This window comes from Blennius ocellaris, assembly GCF_963422515.1.
Source record: "Blennius ocellaris genome assembly, chromosome: 11".
Taxonomy (NCBI): domain Eukaryota; kingdom Metazoa; phylum Chordata; class Actinopteri; order Blenniiformes; family Blenniidae; genus Blennius; species Blennius ocellaris.
Window position 1 is genome coordinate 28,807,930 of NC_137660.1, and position 21,451 is coordinate 28,829,380.

General features: G+C 50.7%; 1 protein-coding gene across 1 annotated transcript in view; it reads left to right on the plus strand.

Annotated features, from left to right (window-relative positions):
- Positions 1-7,782: 7,782 nt before the first annotated feature.
- LOC308136257 (polypeptide N-acetylgalactosaminyltransferase 18-like) overlaps positions 7,783-21,451 on the plus strand; it is a gene marked incomplete at its 5' end in the record, with an annotated part of 64,020 nt that continues 50,351 nt past the window's right edge. The window contains one exon of the mRNA XM_080504520.1: positions 7,783-8,098. Coding sequence (XP_080360646.1) covers positions 7,783-8,098 — 316 coding nt within the window. The remainder of the gene's footprint in view (positions 8,099-21,451) is intronic.

Consider the following 21,451-nt stretch of genomic DNA (forward strand, 5'->3'; position numbering starts at 1 on the left):
AACACTCGGTAGTTTGAAGAACAACACGTCTCAGAAGGTTCTTTCTGAAGCCGAGTGTCTGTCTGTTTAATGGCGCCACGACCGCTACCGCCACGCCCGCTACCGCCACGCCCGCTACCGCCACGCCCGCTACCGCCACGCCCGCTACCGTCACGGCCGCTACCGTCACGGCCGCTACAGCTACGACCGCTACCGCCACGACCGCTACGACAGCTACCACTACGGCCGCTACCGCCACGGCCTCTACCGCCACGGCCGCTACCGCTACGGCCGCTACCGCCACGACCGCTACGACAGCTACCACTACGGCCGCTACCGCCACGGCTGCTACCGCCACGACCGCTACGACAGCTACCACTACGGCCGCTACCGCCACGGCCTCTACCGCCACGGCCGCTACCGCTACGGCCGCTACCGCCACGACCTCTACGACAGCTACCACTACGGCCGCTACCGCCACGGCCTCTACCGCCACGGCCGCTACAGCTACGACCTTTATGGCTACGACCGCCATGACCGCTACCGCCGCAGACAGTTGGATGAGAGTGAGACAGAGAGTTGGACGAGAGTGAGACAGACGGACAGACGAGAGTGAGACAGACTGATGGACGAGAGTGAGACAGAGAGTTGGACGAGAGTGAGACAGACGGACAGGTGAGAGCGAGACAGACTGATGGACGAGAGCGAGACAGACGGACATATGAGAGTGAGACAGACGGACAGATGACAGCGAGACAGACAGTTGGACAAGAGCGAGACAGACGGACAGATGAGAGCGAGACAGATGGACGGACAAGAGCGAGACAGACTGACGGACGAGAGCGAGACAGACGATTGGACGAGAGACAGACGGACGGATGGAAGCGAGACAGACGGTTGGACGAGAGCGAGACAGACGGACGGACGAGAGCGAGACAGATGGACAGATGAGAGCGAGACAGACGGTTGGACAAGAGTGAGATAGACGGACGGACGAGAGGGAGACAGACGGACGTCCAGTCGGAGCCGACTGAGAGCAGAAAGTCTTAATATTTCACATCTAATGTTTTATTCATACCAGAGGCCGGTCGGCTGGATTTCCCAGAGTGCTCTGGGGCGTGTGTGTGTGTGTGTGTGTGTGAGTGTGTGTGTGTGAAAGACAAAGATGAAAGCAGCAGCCTGGAGGCTCTAACTGCCAGATCCATCTGTTGGTGGTGTGAAGCTCTGAAGTTGTTTTAGCTCTCAGGTACACACTGTAGGTGGCCTCCGTCAGGTAGTGTGTGTGTGTGTGTGTGTGTGTGTGTGTGTGTGTGTGTGTGTGTGTGTGTGTGTGTGTGTGTGTGTGTGTGTGTCAGAGGCAGGGAGGTGACGTAGAAGAGAAGCGTTTGAACACAAATCAACACGTTGTCGACTCCATTCACTGTACGGGAAGTGGACAGACTGTTCGGGGGTGGAGGAGGGTGGAGGAGGGTGGAGGAAACCTCCCGCGCCGTGTGGGAGGTGTCCGCTTCACGCAGATGGTGTTTGTTCTCCGAACTCCGTCACATGAGAGGACCTCCACCTTCACTGAAGGTGAAGGTGGAGGTCCTCTCATGGAATCTACGTCAGGGAGCCTCCAGGTGTTTGGAGAACCTCCATCGGGTGGAGGAGGTCATGTCCAACAGGTGGAGGCAATTAGATCTAACAGGTGGAGGGGTACAGACCGAACTGGTGGAGGAGTTCATGTCCAACAGGTGGAGGAGAATAGATCCAACCGGTGGAGGAGAATAGATCCAACAGGTGGAGGAGTTCATGTCCAACAGGTGGAGTTCAAGTATCTCAGGTCTTCCTTCAGACTGACGGAGGAGGGTGGAACTGCAGTAATACACACTTTGTACTGAAGTGAGGTGATGGAGAGGAGCTGAGCGGTCAATCAAAGCTCTTCACCTCTACCCTGGGCATCACCTCCACCCTATAGGGATCACCTCCACCCTGGGGATCACCTCCACCCTATAGAGATCACCTCCACCGTATAGGAATCGCCTCCACCCTATTGGGATCGACTCCACCCTATAGGGATCACCTCCACCCTATAGAGGTAACCTCCACCCTATAAAGATCACCTCCATCTAATAGAGATCACCCCCACCCTGGGGATCACCTCCACTCTATAGGGATTACCTCCACCCTATAGGGATTACCTGCACCCTATAGAGATCACCTCCACCCTATGGAGATCACCTCCATCCTATAGGGATCACCTCCACCCTATGGAGATCACCTCCACCCTGTAGAGATCACCTCCACCCTATAGAGATCACCTCCACCCTATAGAGATGACCTCCACCCAATAAGAATTTCCTCAATTTGACGTGATAAAAACACTTTTTTCTTATAGTTTTTATTATATTTTCATTATTTTCATTCTTCGCTCGTCGTCTCTTTAATTTCCTCAGTGAATCGTCGAGTTTCACGTCTCAAACAAACAAAAAGCATTTAGGAGAATCGTTTAGTTTTTAATCATCATCATATAGAAATGAGATTGTTTTTTTCCACCAGAACCAAACGAGAGCCGACGGTTCGTTTTCTCCTTAATCAACAGGAAATATGAACAAATCACTCCTCCACCACTCCTCCATCACTCCTCCATCACTCCTCCGTCACAACCTCCGTCACTCCTCCACCACACCTCCATCACTCCTCCATCACTCCTCCGTCACAACCTCCGTCACTCCTCCACCACACCTCCATCACTTCTCCATCACTCCTCCACCACTCCTCCACCATTCCTCCATCACTCCTCCATCACTCCTCCACCACTCCTCCACCACTCCTCTGTCACACCTCCACCACTACTCCATCATCCTCCATCACTCCTCCACCACTCCTCCATCACTCCTCTATCACTCCTCCATCACAGCTCCATCACTCCTCCATCAAACCTCCATCGCACCTCCATCACTCCTCCATCACTCCTCCACCACTCCTCCTTCACTCCTCCATCACTCCTCCGTCACAACCTCCGTCACTCCTCCACCACACCTCCATCACTCCTCCATCACTCCTCCGTCACAACCTCCGTCACTCCTCCACCACACCTCCATCACTTCTCCATCACTCCTCCACCACTCCTCCACCATTCCTCCATCACTCCTCCATCACTCCTCCACCACTCCTCCACCACTCCTCTGTCACACCTCCACCACTACTCTATCATCCTCCATCACTCCTCCACCACTCCTCCATCACTCCTCTATCACTCCTCCATCACAGCTCCATCACTCCTCCATCAAACCTCCATCGCACCTCCATCACTCCTCCATCACTCCTCCATCACACCTCCATCACACCTCCATCACTCCTCCGTCACTCCTCCATCACACCTCCATCACTCCTCCGTCACTCCTCCGTCACACCTCCGTCACACCTCCATCACTCCTCCGTCACCTCTCCGTCACCTCTCCATCACACCTCCATCACTCCTCCGTCACACCTCCGTCACACCTCCGTCACTCCTCCGTCACCTCTCCGTCACACCTCCGTCACTCCTCCGTCACCTCTCCATCACACCTCCGTCACTCCTCCGTCACACCTCCGTCACACCTCCGTCACTCCTCCGTCACCTCTCCGTCACTCCTCCGTCACCTCTCCATCACTCCTCCGTCACTCCTCCGTCACCTCTCCATCACACCTCCGTCACTCCTCCGTCACTGCTCCATCACACCTCCGTCACTCCTCCGTCACACCTCCGTCACACCTCCGTCACACCTCCGTCACCTCTCCGTCACTCCTCCGTCACCTCTCCGTCACACCTCCATCACTCCTCCGTCACTCCTCCATCACACCTCCGTCACCTCTCCATCACACCTCCGTCACTCCTCCACCAATCCTCCATCACTCCTCCACCACTCCTCCGTCACTCCTCCGTCACACCTCCGTCACCTCTCCATCACACCTCCGTCACTCCTCCATCACTCCTCTGTCACTCCTCCATCACTCCTCCATCACTCTTCCGTCACTCCTCATCAGACCTCCGTCACTCCTCCGTCACTCCTCCATCACTCCTCCACCACTCCTCCATCACACCTCCGTCACTCCTCCGTCACCTCTCCATCACACCTCCGTCACTCCTCCGTCACCTCTCCATCACACCTCCGTCACACCTCCGTCACTCCTCCACCACTCCTCCATCACTCCTCAACAGACCTCCGTCACACCTCCGTCACACCTCCGTCACTCCTCCACCACTCCTCCATCACTCCTCAACAGACCTCCGTCACCTCTCCATCACAACTCCTACACTCCTCCGTCACCTCTCCATCACTCCTCCGTCACCTCTCCGTCACCTCTCCGTCACTCCTCTGTCACCTCTCCGTCACACCTCCGTCACCTCTCCGTCACCTCTCCATCACACCTCCGTCACTCCTCCGTCACTCCTCCGTCACACCTCCGTCACCTCTCCATCACAACTCCGTCACTCCTCCGTCACCTCTCCATCACACCGCCGTCACTCCTCCGTCACACCTCCGTCACACCTCCGTCACTCCTCCGTCACCTCTCCGTCACACCTCCGTAACTCCTCCGTCACACCTCCGTCACACCTCCGTCACTCCTCCGTCACACCTCCGTCACTCCTCCGTCACCTCTCCATCACACCTCCGTCAATCCTCCACCACTCCTCCATCACTCCTCATCAGACCTCCGTCACTCCTCCGTCACTCCTCCGTCACACCTCCGTCACCTCTCTATCACAACTCCGTCACTCCTCCGTCACCTCTCCGTCACACCTCCGTCACTCCTCCGTCACACCTCCGTCACTCCTCCACCACTCCTCCATCACTCCTCATCAGACCTCCGTCACTCCTCCGTCACACCTCCGTCACTTCTCCATCACACCTCCATCACTCCTCCGTCACCTCTCCATCACACCTCCGTCACTCCTCCGTCACCTCTCCATCACACCTCCATCACTCCTCCGTCACTGCTCCATCACACCTCCATCACTCCTCCTTCACTCCTCCGTCACACCTCCGTCACACCTCCATCACTCCTCCGTCACCTCTCCGTCACCTCTCCATCACTCCTCCGTCACCTCTCCATCACACCTCCGTCACTCCTCCGTCACTCCTCCGTCACACCTCCGTCACCTCTCCATCACACCTCCGTCACTCCTCCGTCACCTCTCCGTCACTCCTCCGTCACCTCTCCGTCACACCTCCGTCACTCCTCCGTCACCTCTCCGTCACCTCTCCATCACACCTCCGTCACTCCTCCGTCACACCTCCGTCACTCCTCCGTCACACCTCCGTCACACCTCCGTCACACCTCCGTCACTCCTCCGTCACCTCTCCATCACAACTCCGTCACTCCTCCGTCACCTCTCCATCACACCGCCATCACTCCTCCGTCACACCTCCGTCACACCTCCGTCACTCCTCCGTCACCTCTCCATCACACCTCCGTCACACCTCCGTCACTCCTCCGTCACCTCTCCATCACAACTCCGTCACTCCTCCGTCACCTCTCCATCACACCGCCATCACTCCTCCGTCACACCTCCATCACACCTCCGTCACTCCTCCGTCACCTCTCCGTCACTCCTCCGTCACACCTCCGTCACACCTCCGTCACTCCTCCGTCACCTCTCCATCACACCTCCGTCACTCCTCCGTCACCTCTCCATCACACCTCCGTCACTCCTCCGCCACTCCTCCATCACTCCTCATCAGACCTCCGTCACTCCTCCGTCACTCCTCCGTCACACCTCCGTCACACCTCCGTCACCTCTCTATCACACCTCCGTCACTCCTCCGTCACCTCTCCATCACACCTCCATCACTCCTCCGTCACTGCTCCATCACACCTCCATCACTCCTCCTTCACTCCTCCGTCACACCTCCGTCACACCTCCATCACTCCTCCGTCACCTCTCCGTCACTCCTTCCTCACTCCTCCGTCACCTCTCCGTCACACCTCCGTCACTCCTCCGTCACACCTCCGTCACACCTCCTTCACTCCTCCGTCACCTCTCCGTCACCTCTCCGTCACTCCTCCGTCACCTCTCCATCACACCTCCGTCACTCCTCCGTGACTCCTCCGTCACACCTCCGTCACACCTCCGTCACTCCTCCGTCACCTCCCCGTCACTCCTCCGTCACCTCTCCATCACACCTCCATCACACCTCCGTCACTCCTCCGTCACTCCTCCGTCACCTCTCCGTCACTCCTCCATCACTCCTCCGTCACTCCTCCGTCACACCTCCATCACAACCTCCATCACTCCTCCCTCACTCCTCCATCACGCCTTCATCACTCCTCCGTCACACCTACATCACAACCTCCATCACTCCTCCATCACACCTCCATCACAGTTCCACCACACCTCCATCACTCCTCCATCACTCCTCCGTCACTCCTCCATCAGACCTCCATCACTCCTCCACCCTCCAGCAGTTTTTTTCATTCAGGCCTCAGCATGAATCTCCGCGGCGCCTCGCCGATCAGAAAATTGGCTAATTAGGAAGCGAGCGCCGGCGTTGGTGGAGAACGGCGAGGAAGATAATGAAACGGCGGCGGAGGTGGAGGCGGTGCGGCGGCGTGGCGGCGCGGCGTGTGATGAGGAGGAATAAATACTGCTTTTTAACAAATGGCTTAATTTAAAGCTGCAGGGCGCAATGCCACTTCTGTCCACTAGGAGGGATCTGAGGTATTTTTAAATGTTTAAAAAAATCTTCCTCTCTTCTTGGGCTGAAAATACTCAGCGTACCACCTGGTGGTAGAAAGTGGTATTACAAGGCTCAGAAGGAGAAATGGCTCATTCATGAATTTTAGTTTTTACAAACAAAGCAAAAAAATAATTATTGAGTAGATCTTTTGTTTTCATCGATTAAGAAGAAAACGTTGGATATTTACTCGACAACGGCGCCACTGAGAGCGCCACTTTTTGAAAACCGTCCGACTGAAGAAACGAGGGAAACGCCCCCCACCCCACCTGTAGGAGTTCTGCACACGCTCAGTACGTGGACAAGTCCCATTACCAAAGCAGCAGCACCAACTAATGGCTGAACGGGAAAACTACACCGCTTCCGGCGTTTCGAAAAAAAAAATTTTAAAGGTTGAAAAAACGTGAAATTATTTCAGAGACGAAATTGGCAAAAAAATTATATATTTTCTTTTTTACTTGAAACGTTGTGGAATCGGAGCCTCTGTGTTTAGAAATGATGAAAAATTATTCCCAGCACACACACACACACACACACACACACACACACACACACACACACACACACACACACACACACACACACACACACACACACACACACACACACACACTCCAGCTGTTAGGACCCCCCCACCAGCAGCAGCAGACTCCTCCTCCTGCTCCTCCATTGGGCTGCAGGAGCAGGAGGGGGAGGGTTTCAGGCTGAGGGGGAGGAGGAGGAGGAGGAGGGGGAGGTGGAGGAGGGGGGAGGAGGAGGAGGAGGTGCGCTTCGCTCCGCGCTGCGTCTCTTTGCAGCGGCTGAGCGCAGTTTGACGCTCCGGCGGCTCAGCGGCTTCTCCTCCTTCCTCTCCGCGGCTCTCACGCGTCTTCATTCCGCCCGCGGGACGCAGCGACGAGCGATGCCTCCGCGGACAGCCGGCCTCGCGGGACCGGACTGACGGTTGGACACGTCCCCCCCCCCCGTCCCCCCCGTCCCCCCGTCCCCCCCACCCCCTGCTGCGCGTCTCTCCGCCGCGCCGCTCTGCCGCTTTGCGCTCCGCCGCGCCGCGCCGCCGCTTTGCGCTCCGCCGCTCCACCTGCCTGCGCGCGGGGATGACGCGATGCTCTGCACGAGGAGAACTAAAACTTTGGTGTCAACATGCGTGATCCTCAGCGGCATGACCAACATCGTGTGTCTCCTCTACGTCGGCTGGATCACTAACTACGTGGCCAACAGCGGGGCCAAAGTTCCGGAGAGCGGCGGAGCGGCGGCGGCGGCGGCGGCGGCGGCGAGCGGAGGAGGAGGTGGAGGAGGAGGCGGAGGAGGCGGCAGCAGCGAGGTGGACAGAAAGTTGGAGGAGGACAGTAAAGGAGAAACTCTGAGGATTATCGAGAGGCTGGACCGGCTGGAGAGCGTCGTGAACGAGCACATCAAAGGTGAGCGCAGCGGTACCGGTACCGGTACCCGGTGTACCGGGTCACACCGGGGGGGGGGGGGGGGGGGGGGCTGGGGTCGGTCCGGGGAGAAGTTTGGAGGGAGAGCAGCCTCCCACCGTCCAAACTTCATTTGCAGTCAGTCTGTTCAGTAGTGGAGGAAAAGTTAATTGAATCAATTAAGAACCTGCGACCGGAAATACTGATGAAAAGTGAATTATTTTTTTTCTTCGCATGAAAAAAATAAAATAAATACAAAATAAAAGTCCATGTGATTGGCAGGGTGTGCAGTGGTTTGCTCTCCTGCCTCACAGAGGAGGAACCCTCCAGTTCTGGGACCAGAATCTGCATGTCAGTGTGGGAAAGTCCACTTCCGGCACCAAGTACTTCAAAATTCAGTTCACTTTTTTTATTTAATTAACATGTATACAGTTGTTCTGAAGGTGCAGATGTTTTTCCATTGTAATCATTTCTCTAAATCCAGAAGCATTCTGGATTTTAAAAAAGTGTTTGTTTGTTATGGCTATAAAAACCATGTTATTGTGCAGAAATGCAGTGTAAAGATTTATCACAGGTATCTCGTTCACTGACCTCTTGAAAATGGTTTTCACAATAAATCTCTTCTCCTCCTCCAGTTATTGTCGGTTAAATCACCACGACTATATCTTTGCTGCTGCAGACAGGAAGTTCTGGCCGTTAACTCTGACTATCCAATCAGATTGTCTGAATACTGTGACGTCACTGCGAGAAAGCCCTAATAACCCCCCCCCCCCCCCCCACCCCCCCCAAACTGAAATCTGATTGGTTGAAGCAGCCGCTTATTTGATGCTGCAGAACTGACTGAAGGCCTCAGGCAGGTTTCTTTACCCGGCAACAAGTGATGGCTGAAACGTGATTGGTTAAAAGCTTAAATATGAAAATACATGTCTGGAGGCGGCGCAGGCGGGGGATGGGGGGGGGGGAGCTGTGAGAGGAGGCGGGACGATAGTTGGGAATTATTTAAGAATTCGTGGTTAAAATCTAATTAACGATCGTCAATCTGATCGCAATGTTTTCTTGAACGTGTTTCTGATTGGCTGTTGACGTCTGCAGTTTGCTTCTGAAGCCCGAGGGGTGGAGGGGTGGGGGGGGGGGGGGGGGGGGGGGGTCCAACATCGTTCACAGTAGTCGTCACATGGAGGCGGAGTCTTTATCCCCTCCCCCCCGACGACGTGTCACTTCCTGTTTACAGTGTGTTTTAGCCTAGTACAACACTGCTGCATGTTGATTGGTTGCATTGGTTAGCATCCTACACACACACACACACACACACACACACACACACACACACACACACCAGACTGTGATTAAAGGAGAAGTCAGTTGAACGTCCCCTCTGGACGAGTTCACAGATGTTAAAAAAAAAAAAAAAAGCTTGTATGTTTATTTTTCCACTTAAACGTCCAATTAGTCAGAATTTCTCCTCCCGAGCTGAAAAATCCCAAATGTGTGAATCCGTGAAAGAAGTTGAGATGATTAGAGATGAAACGGAAACACGAGGTCTGGAAGAGAGACGAGAGGAAGACGAGAGGAAGACGAGAGGAAGACGAGAGGAAGACGAGAATCACGTTGAGCAACTTGGACGGACGGAAACTTTCTCCTGGGTGAAAAGTCCAGAAACGTTTTATTACCTGGAACCGATGATGTCATAGCCCCGCCTCTTGACCTAGAACCCTGTTGTAGGTGGTACCTTGTTATTGAGGTGACTCTTATAATCTGGTGTTAGAGGAGGAAGATGCTCTATAATCTGGCGTTAGAGGAGGAAGATGCTCTATAATCTGGCGTTAGAGGAGGAAGATGCTCTATAATCTGATGTTAGAGGAGGAAGATGCTCTATAATCTGGATTGGGGGAGGAAGGTGCTCTATAATCTGATGTTGGAGGAGGATGATGCTCTATAATCTGGTGTTAGAGGAGGAATATGCTCTATAATCTGGTGTTAGAGGAGGGATATGCTCTATAATCTGGTGTTAGAGGAGGAATATGCTCTATAATCTGGTGTTAGAGGAGGGAGATGCTCTATAATCTGGTGTTAGAGGAGGAAGATGCTCTATAATCTGACGATAGAGGAGGAAGATGCTCTATAATCTGGATTAGGGGAGGAAGATGCTCTATAATCTGATGTTAGAGGAGGAAGATGCTCTATAATCTGGTGTTAGAGGAGGAAGATGCTCTATAATCTGGTGTTAGAGGAGGAATATGCTCTATAATCTGGTGTTAGAGGAGGAATATGCTCTATAATCTGGTGTTAGAGGGGGAAGATGCTCTATAATCTGACGATAGAGGAGGAAGATGCTCTATAATCTGGATTAGGGGAGGAAGATGCTCTATAATCTGATGTTAGAGGAGGAAGATGCTCTATAATCTGATGTTAGAGGAGGAAGATGCTCTATAATCTGATGTTAGAGGAGGAAGATTCTCTATAATCTGGTGTTAGAGGGAGAAGATGCTCTATAATCTGGCGATAGAGGAGGAAGATGCTCTATAATCTGGATTAGGGGAGGACGATGCTCTATAATCTGACGTTAGAGGAGGAAGATGCTCTATAATCTAACGTTAGAGGAGGAAGATGCTCTATAATCTGACGTTAGAGGAGGAAGGTGCTCTATAATCTGGCGTTAGAGGAGGAAGATGCTCTATAATCTGATGTTAGAGGAGGAAGATGCTCTATAATCTGATGTTAGAGACCTAGTACTAGGCCTGGTAGGAGACAAGGTGAACGACGCTCCGGCTGTGAGGACGAGTTGGATTAAAGATTCCTCTCGGGGCAGAGCAGCTCACACGAGGACGAGACGAGACGAGATGAGACGAGAGTTTGTGCAGCAAAATGTGACACGGAATCTCTGAAGTGTCACGACACTTTTAGAGAAGCAAGGTGCTGAAAGCATCAGACACTCCGGAGGAATAAATCAGTCTGGAGCTTTTCTTGTGGCGCGGAGCTGCGGGGCGGCTGATCTTCAGCGACTGCTAGACGAGTCGTCAGGCGTCTCTCGTCTGTAAAACAATTCTTCAAACTCCAAAACGAGTTTTCATCCCACAACTTCCTCTCACAGAGGAGAGACTCTGACTGGTGCCAGTGCTCGCTGAGTTGATTGAACCCAGGAGCTGCCAGTCATGGCCATAGCATAGGGCTAGCATAGCCATAATATGCTAATAGCATAGCAATAGCATCGCTATAGCATAGCAGTAGCATAGTGATTACATAGCTATAGCATAGCAATGGTATAGCAATTGCATTGCAATAACAAAGCAAGCGCATAGCAGTAGAACAGCATAGCCTAGCGATAGCACATAGCAATAGCAACATAGCATTAGCATGGCTATAGCACAGCAATGGTATAGCATAGCAATAACAGTTTTAGCACAGCAATAGCATAGTAATAGCATAACAATAGCGTAGTGATAGATTCAGATTCAGTGTCGTGGGTTGTGGATTCATGTTGATGGTCTGTAACCTCAGGTTGAGGGTCTGTAACCTCAGGTTGAGGGTCTGTAACCTCAGGTTGAGTCTGTAACCTCAGGTTGATGGTCTGTAACCTCATGTTGAGGGTCTGTAACCTCAGGTTGAGTCTGTAACCTCAGGTTGATGGTCTGTAACCTCATGTTGATGGTCTGTAACCTCATGTTGAGGGTCTGTAACCTCAGGTTGAGTCTGTAACCTCAGGTTGAGTCTGTAACCTCATGTTGATGGTCTGTAACCTCATGTTGAGGGTCTGTAACCTCAGGTTGAGTCTGTAACCTCAGGTTGATGGTCTGTAACATGTTGAGGGTCTGTAACCTCAGGTTGAGGGTCTGTAACCTCATGTTGAGTCTGTAACCTCATGTTGAGTCTGTAACCTCAGGTTGAGTCTGTAACCTCAGGTTGATGGTCTGTAACATGTTGAGGGTCTGTAACCTCATGTTGAGTCTGTAACTTCATGTTGAGTCTGTAACCTCAGGTTGACTCTGTAACCTCAGGTTGAGTCTGTAACCTCATGTTGAGTCTGTAACCTCAGGTTGAGTCTGTAACCTCATGTGTCTCATGCACACTGTGGTCCCTGACCAGAGTCCTGACGAGGCGCCGGCCCTTTAAATGTCCTCCGGGGTTCAGAGTTAATCCGTCACGGTGGAGGTGTTCACATTTCACACACGCTGCGTCCGACACTTACTGAACCTTCCACGGTCCTCATGTCCTTTAAATCCCCGCTGCTGCCCCACGGGGGGCATTTCTCTGCTGCTGCCCCACGGGGGGGGATTTCTCTACCGCTGAATAGAAACAAGAAGGTTCTCGGGTTCCGTCGGTTCTACGTTCCTTCAGGCTGCAGGGTTTTTTACTGAATATCATCTGGATGAGGTCACAGGAATCCACTGAGACTTTATAATGATCATTTATTCATTTAGTAGGAAAAAAAATTAAAAAATCTAAACTCTGCTGGTGACGAAGTTGCTGGTGATGAAGTTGCTGGTGATGAAGTTGCTGGAGACGAAGTTGCTGGAGATGTACGAAGTATCTTTCTCGTCCTCTTGATATTTTGTTAAAAAATAATTTACAGTCCGTCTTTTGTCTTTGTCAATAATATTAAAGAATCTCCAAACCGTGACGTTGCTTGTTGCGTAGCTGCATGCATAGTATCGGTACTGGTATAGGTATCGGTACTAGTATCAGTGTTGGTACTGGTATTGGTGCTAGTATTGGTATCAGTATTGGTACTGGTATTGGTATCGGTACTGGTATCGGTATTGATTCTGGTATCGGTACTGGTATTGGTACTGGTATCAGTATTTGTACTGGTATTGGTTTTGGCATTGGTACTGGTATTGGTACTGGTATCAGTACTGGTATTGGTATTGGTATTGATTCTGGTATCGGTACTGGTATTGGTACTGGTATCAGTATTTGTACTGGTATTGGTTTTGGCATTGGTACTGGTATCAGTACTGGCATTGGTATCGGTATTGGTACTGGTATCAGTATTGGTACTGGTGTTGGTGCTAGTACCAGCATCGGTTTTGGCATTGGTACTGGTATCGGTATTGGTACTGGTATCAGTATTGGTACTGGTACTGGTATTGGTGCTAGTATTGGCATCAGTTTTGGCATCGGTACTGGTATCGGTATCGGTATCGGTATCAGTGCCAGTACTAGTATTGGTACTAGTATCGGTATCTGCAGTTCCTCATTTCATCTTTCCTGTTTCCGTGACGCTCGTCTGGGTGCGCCTCGCCATCGCTCCACATCCCGCCGTCCCGCGGCGCCGCCGCCACACTGGACTTCCTGTCTGTCCGCAGCATACCCCCCCCCACCCCCTAGCTCTGCTCCTCTATTCTTTTTTAACATCCTTTTTTTTCAACATGTTTTTATGGCGTTTCCGAAATGCTAATTTGTCCAGATTAGTTCTCTAATGGAATTTCCTGCAGCACATTAGCAGACGCATTACCGCCGCTAACGGCGCTGACCTTTCGGGGAACGCGCAGTCCGTTGTTCTTTTATTTATTTATTTATTTAATTAATTAATTTCCCCTTCCTACCAGTGCAGGAAGTAACGTCGGGTCGGGGGAACTTCAGTTCTTCTGGCGGTTTCGTGACGTCCGTCTTCCCTGACGGAACTTCCTGTTCCGACATTAAACAATAAAAGCCTGCAGGTCTGTATAAAGTCCAAAGAGGTGGACTTTTTGTTTCCACACGTTACCTATAACGTCACTATAATAACAATCCAACTTGGTGGTTTTATTTTGACAGTCACCGTGATAACAATCCAACTTGGTGGTTTTATTTTGACAGTCACCGTGATAATAGTCCAACTTGGTGGTTTTATTTTGACAATCACCGTGATAAGAGTCCAACTTGGTGGCTTTATTTTGACAGTCACCGTGATAATAGTCCAACTTGGTGGTTTTATTTTGACAATCACCGTGATAAGAGTCCAACTTGGTGGTTTTATTTTGACAATCACCGTGATAAGAGTCCAACTTGGTGGTTTTATTTTGACAATCACCGTGATAAGAGTCCAACTTGGTGGTTTTATTTTGACAATCACCGTGATAAAAGTCCAACTTGGTGGTTTTATTTTGACAATCACCGTGATAAGAGTCCAACTTGGTGGTTTTATTTTGACAATCACCGTGATAAAAGTCCAACTTGATGGTTTTATTTTGACAGTCACCGTGATAAGAGTCCAACTTGATGGTTTTATTTTGACAGTCACCGTGATAATAGTCCAACTTGGTGGTTTTATTTTGACAATCACCGTGATAAAAGTCCAACTTGGAAGTTTTATTTTGACAGTCACTATAATAACAATCCAACTTGGTAGTTTTATTTTGACAGTCACTGTAATAACAATCCAACTTGATGGTTTTATTTTGACAGTCACCGTGATAAAAGTCCAACTTGGTGGCTTTATTTTGACAGCCACCGTGATAAAAGTCCAACTTGGTGGTTTTATTTTGACAGTCCCTGTAATAAATCGACAGACTGAAGCAGGATTGTTGCAACGCGGGGAAACGCTGCTCGTCCTCAAAGTGCTTTCAGAGAGGAGGATGAAAGAGAAGAGGGGTGGCCACGGGGGAGGGCGGGCGGAGGGAGAGAGAGAGAGAGAGAGAGATGGAGGGAGGAGATAAAGGGAAGGAGGAAAAAGCAGAATGAAGAAATTGAGAGAGGAGCTGTTTCAATCTGTCTCTGGAGAATTACCTTCCTGCTTGATGCTCCGGCGCCGAGATAATCAGGTGCTGCAATTCCACTTCAAGGATCCCGAGAGCAGATTACTGAACAATAACACACACACACACACACACACACACACACACACACACACACACACACACACACACACACACACACACACACACACACACACACAGACCCTTGAAATGTTCGAGGACAATTTTAAGGCATGAATGTGGACAAAATGATGGAAAACAAAAATGATTCACTCGGACCTGAAGAGTGAGTGTGTGCGTGTGTGTGCGTGTGTGTGCGTGTGTGTGCGTGTGTGTGTGTGCGTGTGTGCGTGTGTGTGTGTGTGTGTGTGTGTGTGTGTGTGTGTGTGTGTGTGTGTGTGTGTGTGTGTGTGTGTGTGTGTGTGTGTGTGTGTGTGTGTGTGTGTGTGTGTCCTTAATAGAGCAGATCAATGTGCTGAAATCCAGAATGTTCTGTTCCAGTTTTCCTGCTCGGGGTTTAAAGTGTGCGACGCCCACACACACACACACACACACACACACACACACACACACACACACACACACACACACACACACACACACACACACAGAGGCTTTTAATTTGAAGGTCAGGGTTCTGCTTTCTGGCACGATGAAGCTGGTTTTGGATTTTCAATCTGTGGAGTGACTCAGTGGAAGAGGATGATATTCATAGAAAGCTGGACGATAGAGGCGGAAGATGCTCTATAATCTGAAACACCCCTCCCCCCCCCTCCCTTTTTTTCCAACCTTTGCATTCCTATTTATTTATTTCTCCTGACTCTTCATAAGGGATCATAAGTTAATGCTGAGGCTCAAGGTGAAGGCCGACATCTGCAATCGGCTCCCGTAAGAAAAGGAGCGAGAGAAGAAATCCAGAGCTACGGCGGTAGAACCAAGGCCGGAGCCGCGCGGGGAGAAACGTCGAGATCGTCGAACATCGGTGACGTGTTCATGTTCAACCCGACGCGGCGGCGCTCAATGCTAAACGCCGCGTCGACGTTCCGGAACCGTCGTCTGTAGTTTAACTTGGTTTAGCTTAAATCTGCTTTACTTGGATTTAACGAACTGAAATCACAAATTTATTTTTTTTGCTGATTTAACGATCGGCGGCGGCGGCCTGTGATTCCCTGAGAGTGGAGGTGGGTGGGGGGGTGTTAGCAGTGTGCTAGCAGGCAGCTAGCAGCAACCGCAACCCTCCTTAGCGTCTCCATGGCAACAGATGCTGCTCTTTGATCTCCTCCAAGAGGGGCTTTGTGAGGAACATTTTTTTCTCCATAATTTTTTTGGGGGCGGGGTTTATTCACAAACGTTTAGCCGTTAACGATCGGTCCTTGCGTGACGACAAGTCATCCCCGAAAATTTATATTTAACTCGAGTTAATCGTCTTAGCGTCTCCATGGCAACAGGCTCTGCTCTTTGATCTCCTCCAAGAGGGGCTTTGTGAGGCACATTTTTGTTATTTTTTGGGGGCGGGGTTTATTCAGAAACTTTTAGATAGTAACGATCGATCCTTGCGTGACGACAAGTCGTCCCCGAAAATTTGTATTTAACTCGAGTTAATCGTTTTTACGAAAAGCTGGTAAAATCCGTACAAACCAACAGCGACACGCAGACGAAGACGCCACCACCGTCGCTGCAGCGCCAACTGGTGGCCCGACGGGCGTCGTTGTCGGGGCGTTGCCGTGGCAACGGAGCCCGAGTTTGGGGGGCATCGGTTGAGAGGCTTCACGTGTTCAGAGCGCGGCGCCCCCCGCAGGACGCCCCCCCGCCTCTGCGTCCTCGTCAGTCCTGGAAACTTTATTAAAAACAAAAAAAAAAAGAAGCAGCAGCAACAGTGAAGGTGACGAAGATTAATGAAGCAGTCTTTCCTGAAAAACACCCTTTTTTCTTTTCCTTTCTTTTCTTTCGCTCCGTCGCTCGCCGGCGTCCCGACAGAAGTTTAAATTAAATTAACTTCCCTCTGAATCAATACTTTTGTCATTTTCAGGCCGGGACAAAGAGAAGTGATGGAAACTTAAATTTTTTTATCGGTAAACGTTTATCCTTCCGACCACGTTGACCTTTGACCTGTCGACCAGCGGGGGGCGCCGGCGAGTCACTGCGGCGCCGTTGGTCTTTAGTGATTCGTCCCGTTGTGTAAACATTTGTTTGTTTATTTCAGAGACGACCCGGCTTCGGGTTCCGTTTCCTCCTGCTGCTCCTCTGTGACTCGATGCACCACCTTGTGGTTCAAACTCGTACTGCATGTTGGATTAACTTGGCGATTTTGGTCGAACGTTTGGGATTAGATTGTTTATTGAATTACATCAGTGTAACTGGTACTTCACGTACTTTTGTAACTTGTTTCCACGCAGTTTGTGATTAACTTTTTGAGGTTTTCATGTGAAAGTCTTGACAGGAAGTGGCTGGATGGCAGCCAATCACAAGGCCAACAACGGCTGTTTTTCCCTTTGTTCTTTCTCTTTTTCCCTTTGTTCTTTCTCTTTTTCCCTTTGTTCTTTCTCTTTTTCTTCTTTTTTCTTCTTTTTCTTTCCTTTTTCTTTTCTTCCTTGGATTGTTGGAAAAAAACAAAAAGGAAGAAAGGAAAAAAAGGAAAAGCTTCTTCTTTATCTCTTTTTCCCTTTTTTCTTTTTTCTCTCCTTTTTTCTTTCTTTTTCTTCTTTTCTTTCTTTGTTCCCTTTTTTCTTTTCTGTTTTTCTTTTTTCTCTTTTTTTCTTTCTTTTTTCTTTTCTTTCTTGGATTCTTCGAAAAAAGGAAAAAAGATCAAATGAAAAAGCTTCTTTCTTCTTTTCTTTCTTTTTCCCCATTTTTCTTTCTTTTTTCCTGCTTTTTCTTTGCTTTTTTTTCTTTTCTTTCTTGGATTTTTGGAAAAGAGAAAAAAAAACGAGTCTTCAAACACCCGGTTTTGCCGTCATGAGGAAACTTCAACATCGATGAACCTCTGAGGTCACGAGCCGCAGGACGCTCAATAACTTTGTTGCCACGGCGACGAAAACAGTGTTCAGTATTCAAGCGGGAGTGTGTGGCGTGTTCGCTCCGCTGCACGGCGACCGGAGAGGGTCGAGGCCGCTCGCCACGGCCATGTTAAATCATTTAGATAACGTGTTGACCTGAGGGCACACACACACACACACACACACACACACACACACACACACACACACACACACACACACACACTGGGACAGGTTAGTTTATTTACGGAGCGGCTCGTGGCCTCGGTATAGAAAACATGTCAGGAGAATACAGATGGAGGCTGCGAGGGTTGAGGTGATCGACGCTCCATCCCTCCGTTCATCCATTCATCCGTTCATCCATTCATCTTCCCCACCCGGTTTGTCCGTGAGCTCAGGAAGCTGCTCGTCCTGCAGCTTCGGCCGCCGAAGACGGAAGACGGCCGGGAAACGGTCGGTCATGATCTTCAGAAACTGGCGGTGAGCCAACGGCTGCTCACCAGCCAACCGACCAATCACAGAGCAGCAACACGTGGATTATTGTCCTGTGTAATCTGACGTTAGAGGAGGAAGATGCTCCATAATCTGACGTTGGAGGAGGAAGATGCTCTATAATCTGATGTTAGAGGAGGAAGATGCTCTATAATCTGACGTTGGAGGAGGAAGATGCTCTATAATCTGGTGTTAGAGGAGGAAGATGCTCTATAATCTGGTGTTAAAGGAGGAAGATGCTCTATACTCTGGTGTTAGGGGGAAGATGCTCTATAATCTGGTGTTAGAGGAGGAAGGTGCTCTATAATCTGACGTTAGAGGAGGAAGATGCTCTATAATCTGGTGTTGGAGGAGGAAGATGCTCTATAATCTGGTGTTAGAGGAGGAAGATCCTCTATAATCTGGTGTTGGAGGAGAAAGATGCTCTATAATCTGACGTTAGAGGACGAAGATGCTCTATAAACTGACGTTGGAGGAGGAAGGTGCTCTATAATCTGTTGTTGGAGGAGGAAGATGCTCTATAATCTGGTGTTAGAGGAGGAAGATGCTCTATAATCTGGTGTTAGAGGAGGAAGATGCTCTATAATCTGTTGTTGGAGGAGGAAGATGCTCTATAATCTGATGATAGAGGAGGAAGATGCTCTATAATCTGATGATAGAGGTGGGAAATGAGCATTGGAATCCAATTATCTCCAGGAGAATGTGACAAACTGCTGCAGGACAGGCTAAATGACGAAGACGTCCCTCTGTCCCCCGTCCCTCCGTCCCTCCGTCCTCCCCTCAGTGTCGTCACGAAGCTCCTCTTGCTTTCCACTCGTCTTCTTCACCCTTCAAACCAGATTTTTTCGTTCCGCGGGAGAAAAACAGATGAAATAAAAACCCAGAAGCCTGAATTCCCTCTCCGTCCGCCGCGGCGCCGCGGGAATCATTCCAGCTAATTAGCCTCTGACACTGGTCCTCCAGAGACCGGCGCCCCCCGGGGGGACAGCAGGACCCTGCAGAGGACAGGCTGGTCGGGGCAGAAGGCTCGTCGCTGCCCCCGGAGGTGAGACGTGGAGGAACAGAGCAGATCGTCATTATACTGCTGCTGCCTGGAATCCACAATGATGCTATATTAGCAGCTATGCTAACCTCGCTGATCTCACTGATAATTATTAGTAATGTTATTTTAAAAATTGTCCCCCAGAGGATCAATAACGTCCTTCTGATTGTGGCTCCGATCCGGCGTCATCTTCTTCTCCTGCGTTTTCTTACGTTCCGTCACCGACGGCGGAGAACAACTAGCTGCTAACCAGGCCGCTAATGCTAACCAGGCTGCTAATGCTAACTGGCGGTGACGACAATCCCTCTGAGATCCTGCTTGATAAATAACTATTCTGCTAATTGAAGCATTTATCAACAAGACAAAGACTTTAAGCTTTTATTTTGACAGTCACCCTAATAACAATCCAAATTTATAGTTTTATTTTGACAGTCACCATCATAATAATCCAACTTGGTAGTTCTACTTTGACAGTCACCTTCATAACAACCCAACTTGGTAGTTTTATTTTGACAGTCACCGTCATAGCAATCCAACTTGGTAGTTTTATTTTGACAGTCACTAATAACGATTCGACTGTAAACATGAAGCGAATCTAAAAAGGCGACGAAACGAGACGTTAATTGACCAGGAACGAAGAAGGAGCTCACGTTTTTTGCCAAAATTTTCGGCCAACCACAGAAAGCTGAGGCTCCGCCCCCTGGAGGCTCCGCCCCCCGGAGGCTCCGCCCCCTGCAGCACAGTGCCGGTACTGCACCAACCTGACGCTGCAGCTTTAACACACCTGTGAACGTTGTCGGAGGTGTTTCTGCTGCTGGACGTCTTCCTGCTGCTCTGGGATCCTGCCGCCGCCGCGGCAACCGCTGATTCATGAGCGCCTAAATATAGTCCAGACGGCAACCCGGGGGGGCAACGTGGCAACGTGGCAACGCGGCAACGCAGCAACACGGCGGGGACGTCAGAGGACACGTGCTGAGATTCTGCCTGAGAGCAGGAGAGTGAGTGTGTGTGTGTGTGTGTGTGTGTGTGTGTGTGTGTTGTGTGTGTGTGTGTGTGTGTGTGTGTGTGTGTGTGTGTGTGTGTGTGTGTGTGTGTGTGTGTGTGTGTGTGTGTGTGTGTGTTTTGCTCTGAGTGATAAATCTTCACCCGAGTGTTTCTGCCTCTTGACTTTACTTGAAGCTCGACCACATCCTTCATATTCCCTGTAAATGAAAATCGACGTTTCATCCGTGGGACGTGACCTCCTCCTCCTCCTCCTCTTCCTCCTCCTCCTCCTCTCACTCTTCCTCCTCCTCCTCCTCCTCTTCCTCCTCCTCCTCCTCTCACTCTTCTCCTCCTCCTCCTCCTCTTCCTCCTCCTCCTCCTCTCACTCTTCCTCCTCTTCCTCCTCCTCCTCCTCCTCCTCTTCCTCCTCTCACTCTTCCTCCTCTTCCTCCTCCTCCTCCTCCTCGGCTGCAGAGCAGCTCTTCCTCCTCCTCCTCCTCTCCTCTCACTCTTCCTCGTCCTCCTCCTCCTCTCACTCTTCCTCCTCTTCCTCCTCCTCCACCTCTTCCTCCTCTTCCTCCTCCTCCACCTCTTCCTCCTCCTCTCCTCTTCCACCTCTTCTTCCTCTTCCTCCTCCTCCTCCTCCTCGGCTGCAGAGCAGCTCTCACTCCACCTCTTCCTCCTCCTCCTCTCACTCTTCCTCCTCCTCCTCTCACTCTTCCTCCTCCTCTTCTTCCTCCTCCTCCACCTCTTCCTCCTCCTCCTCCTCTTCCACCTCTTCTTCCTCTTCCTCCTCCTCCTCAGCTGCAGAGCAGCTCTCACTCCACCTCTTCCTCCTCCTCCTCTCACTCTTCCTCCTCCTCCACCTCTTCCTCCTCCTCTTCCTCTTCACCTCTTCCTCCTCCTCCTCTTCCACCTCTTCTTCCTCTTCTCCTCCTCCTCCTCTTCCACCTCCTCTTCCTCTTCCTCCTCCTCCTCTTCCTCTTCCTCCTCTTCCTCCTCCTCTTCCTCCTCCTTCTCCTCCTCTTCCTCCTCCTCCTCCTCTTCCACCTCCTCTTCCTCTTCCTCCTCCTCCTCTTCCTCTTCCTCCTCTTCCTCCTCCTCTCCTCCTCCTCCTCCTCCTCCTCGGCTGCAGAGGAAAGTTGTTCTCTAAATTGTCCTCAGC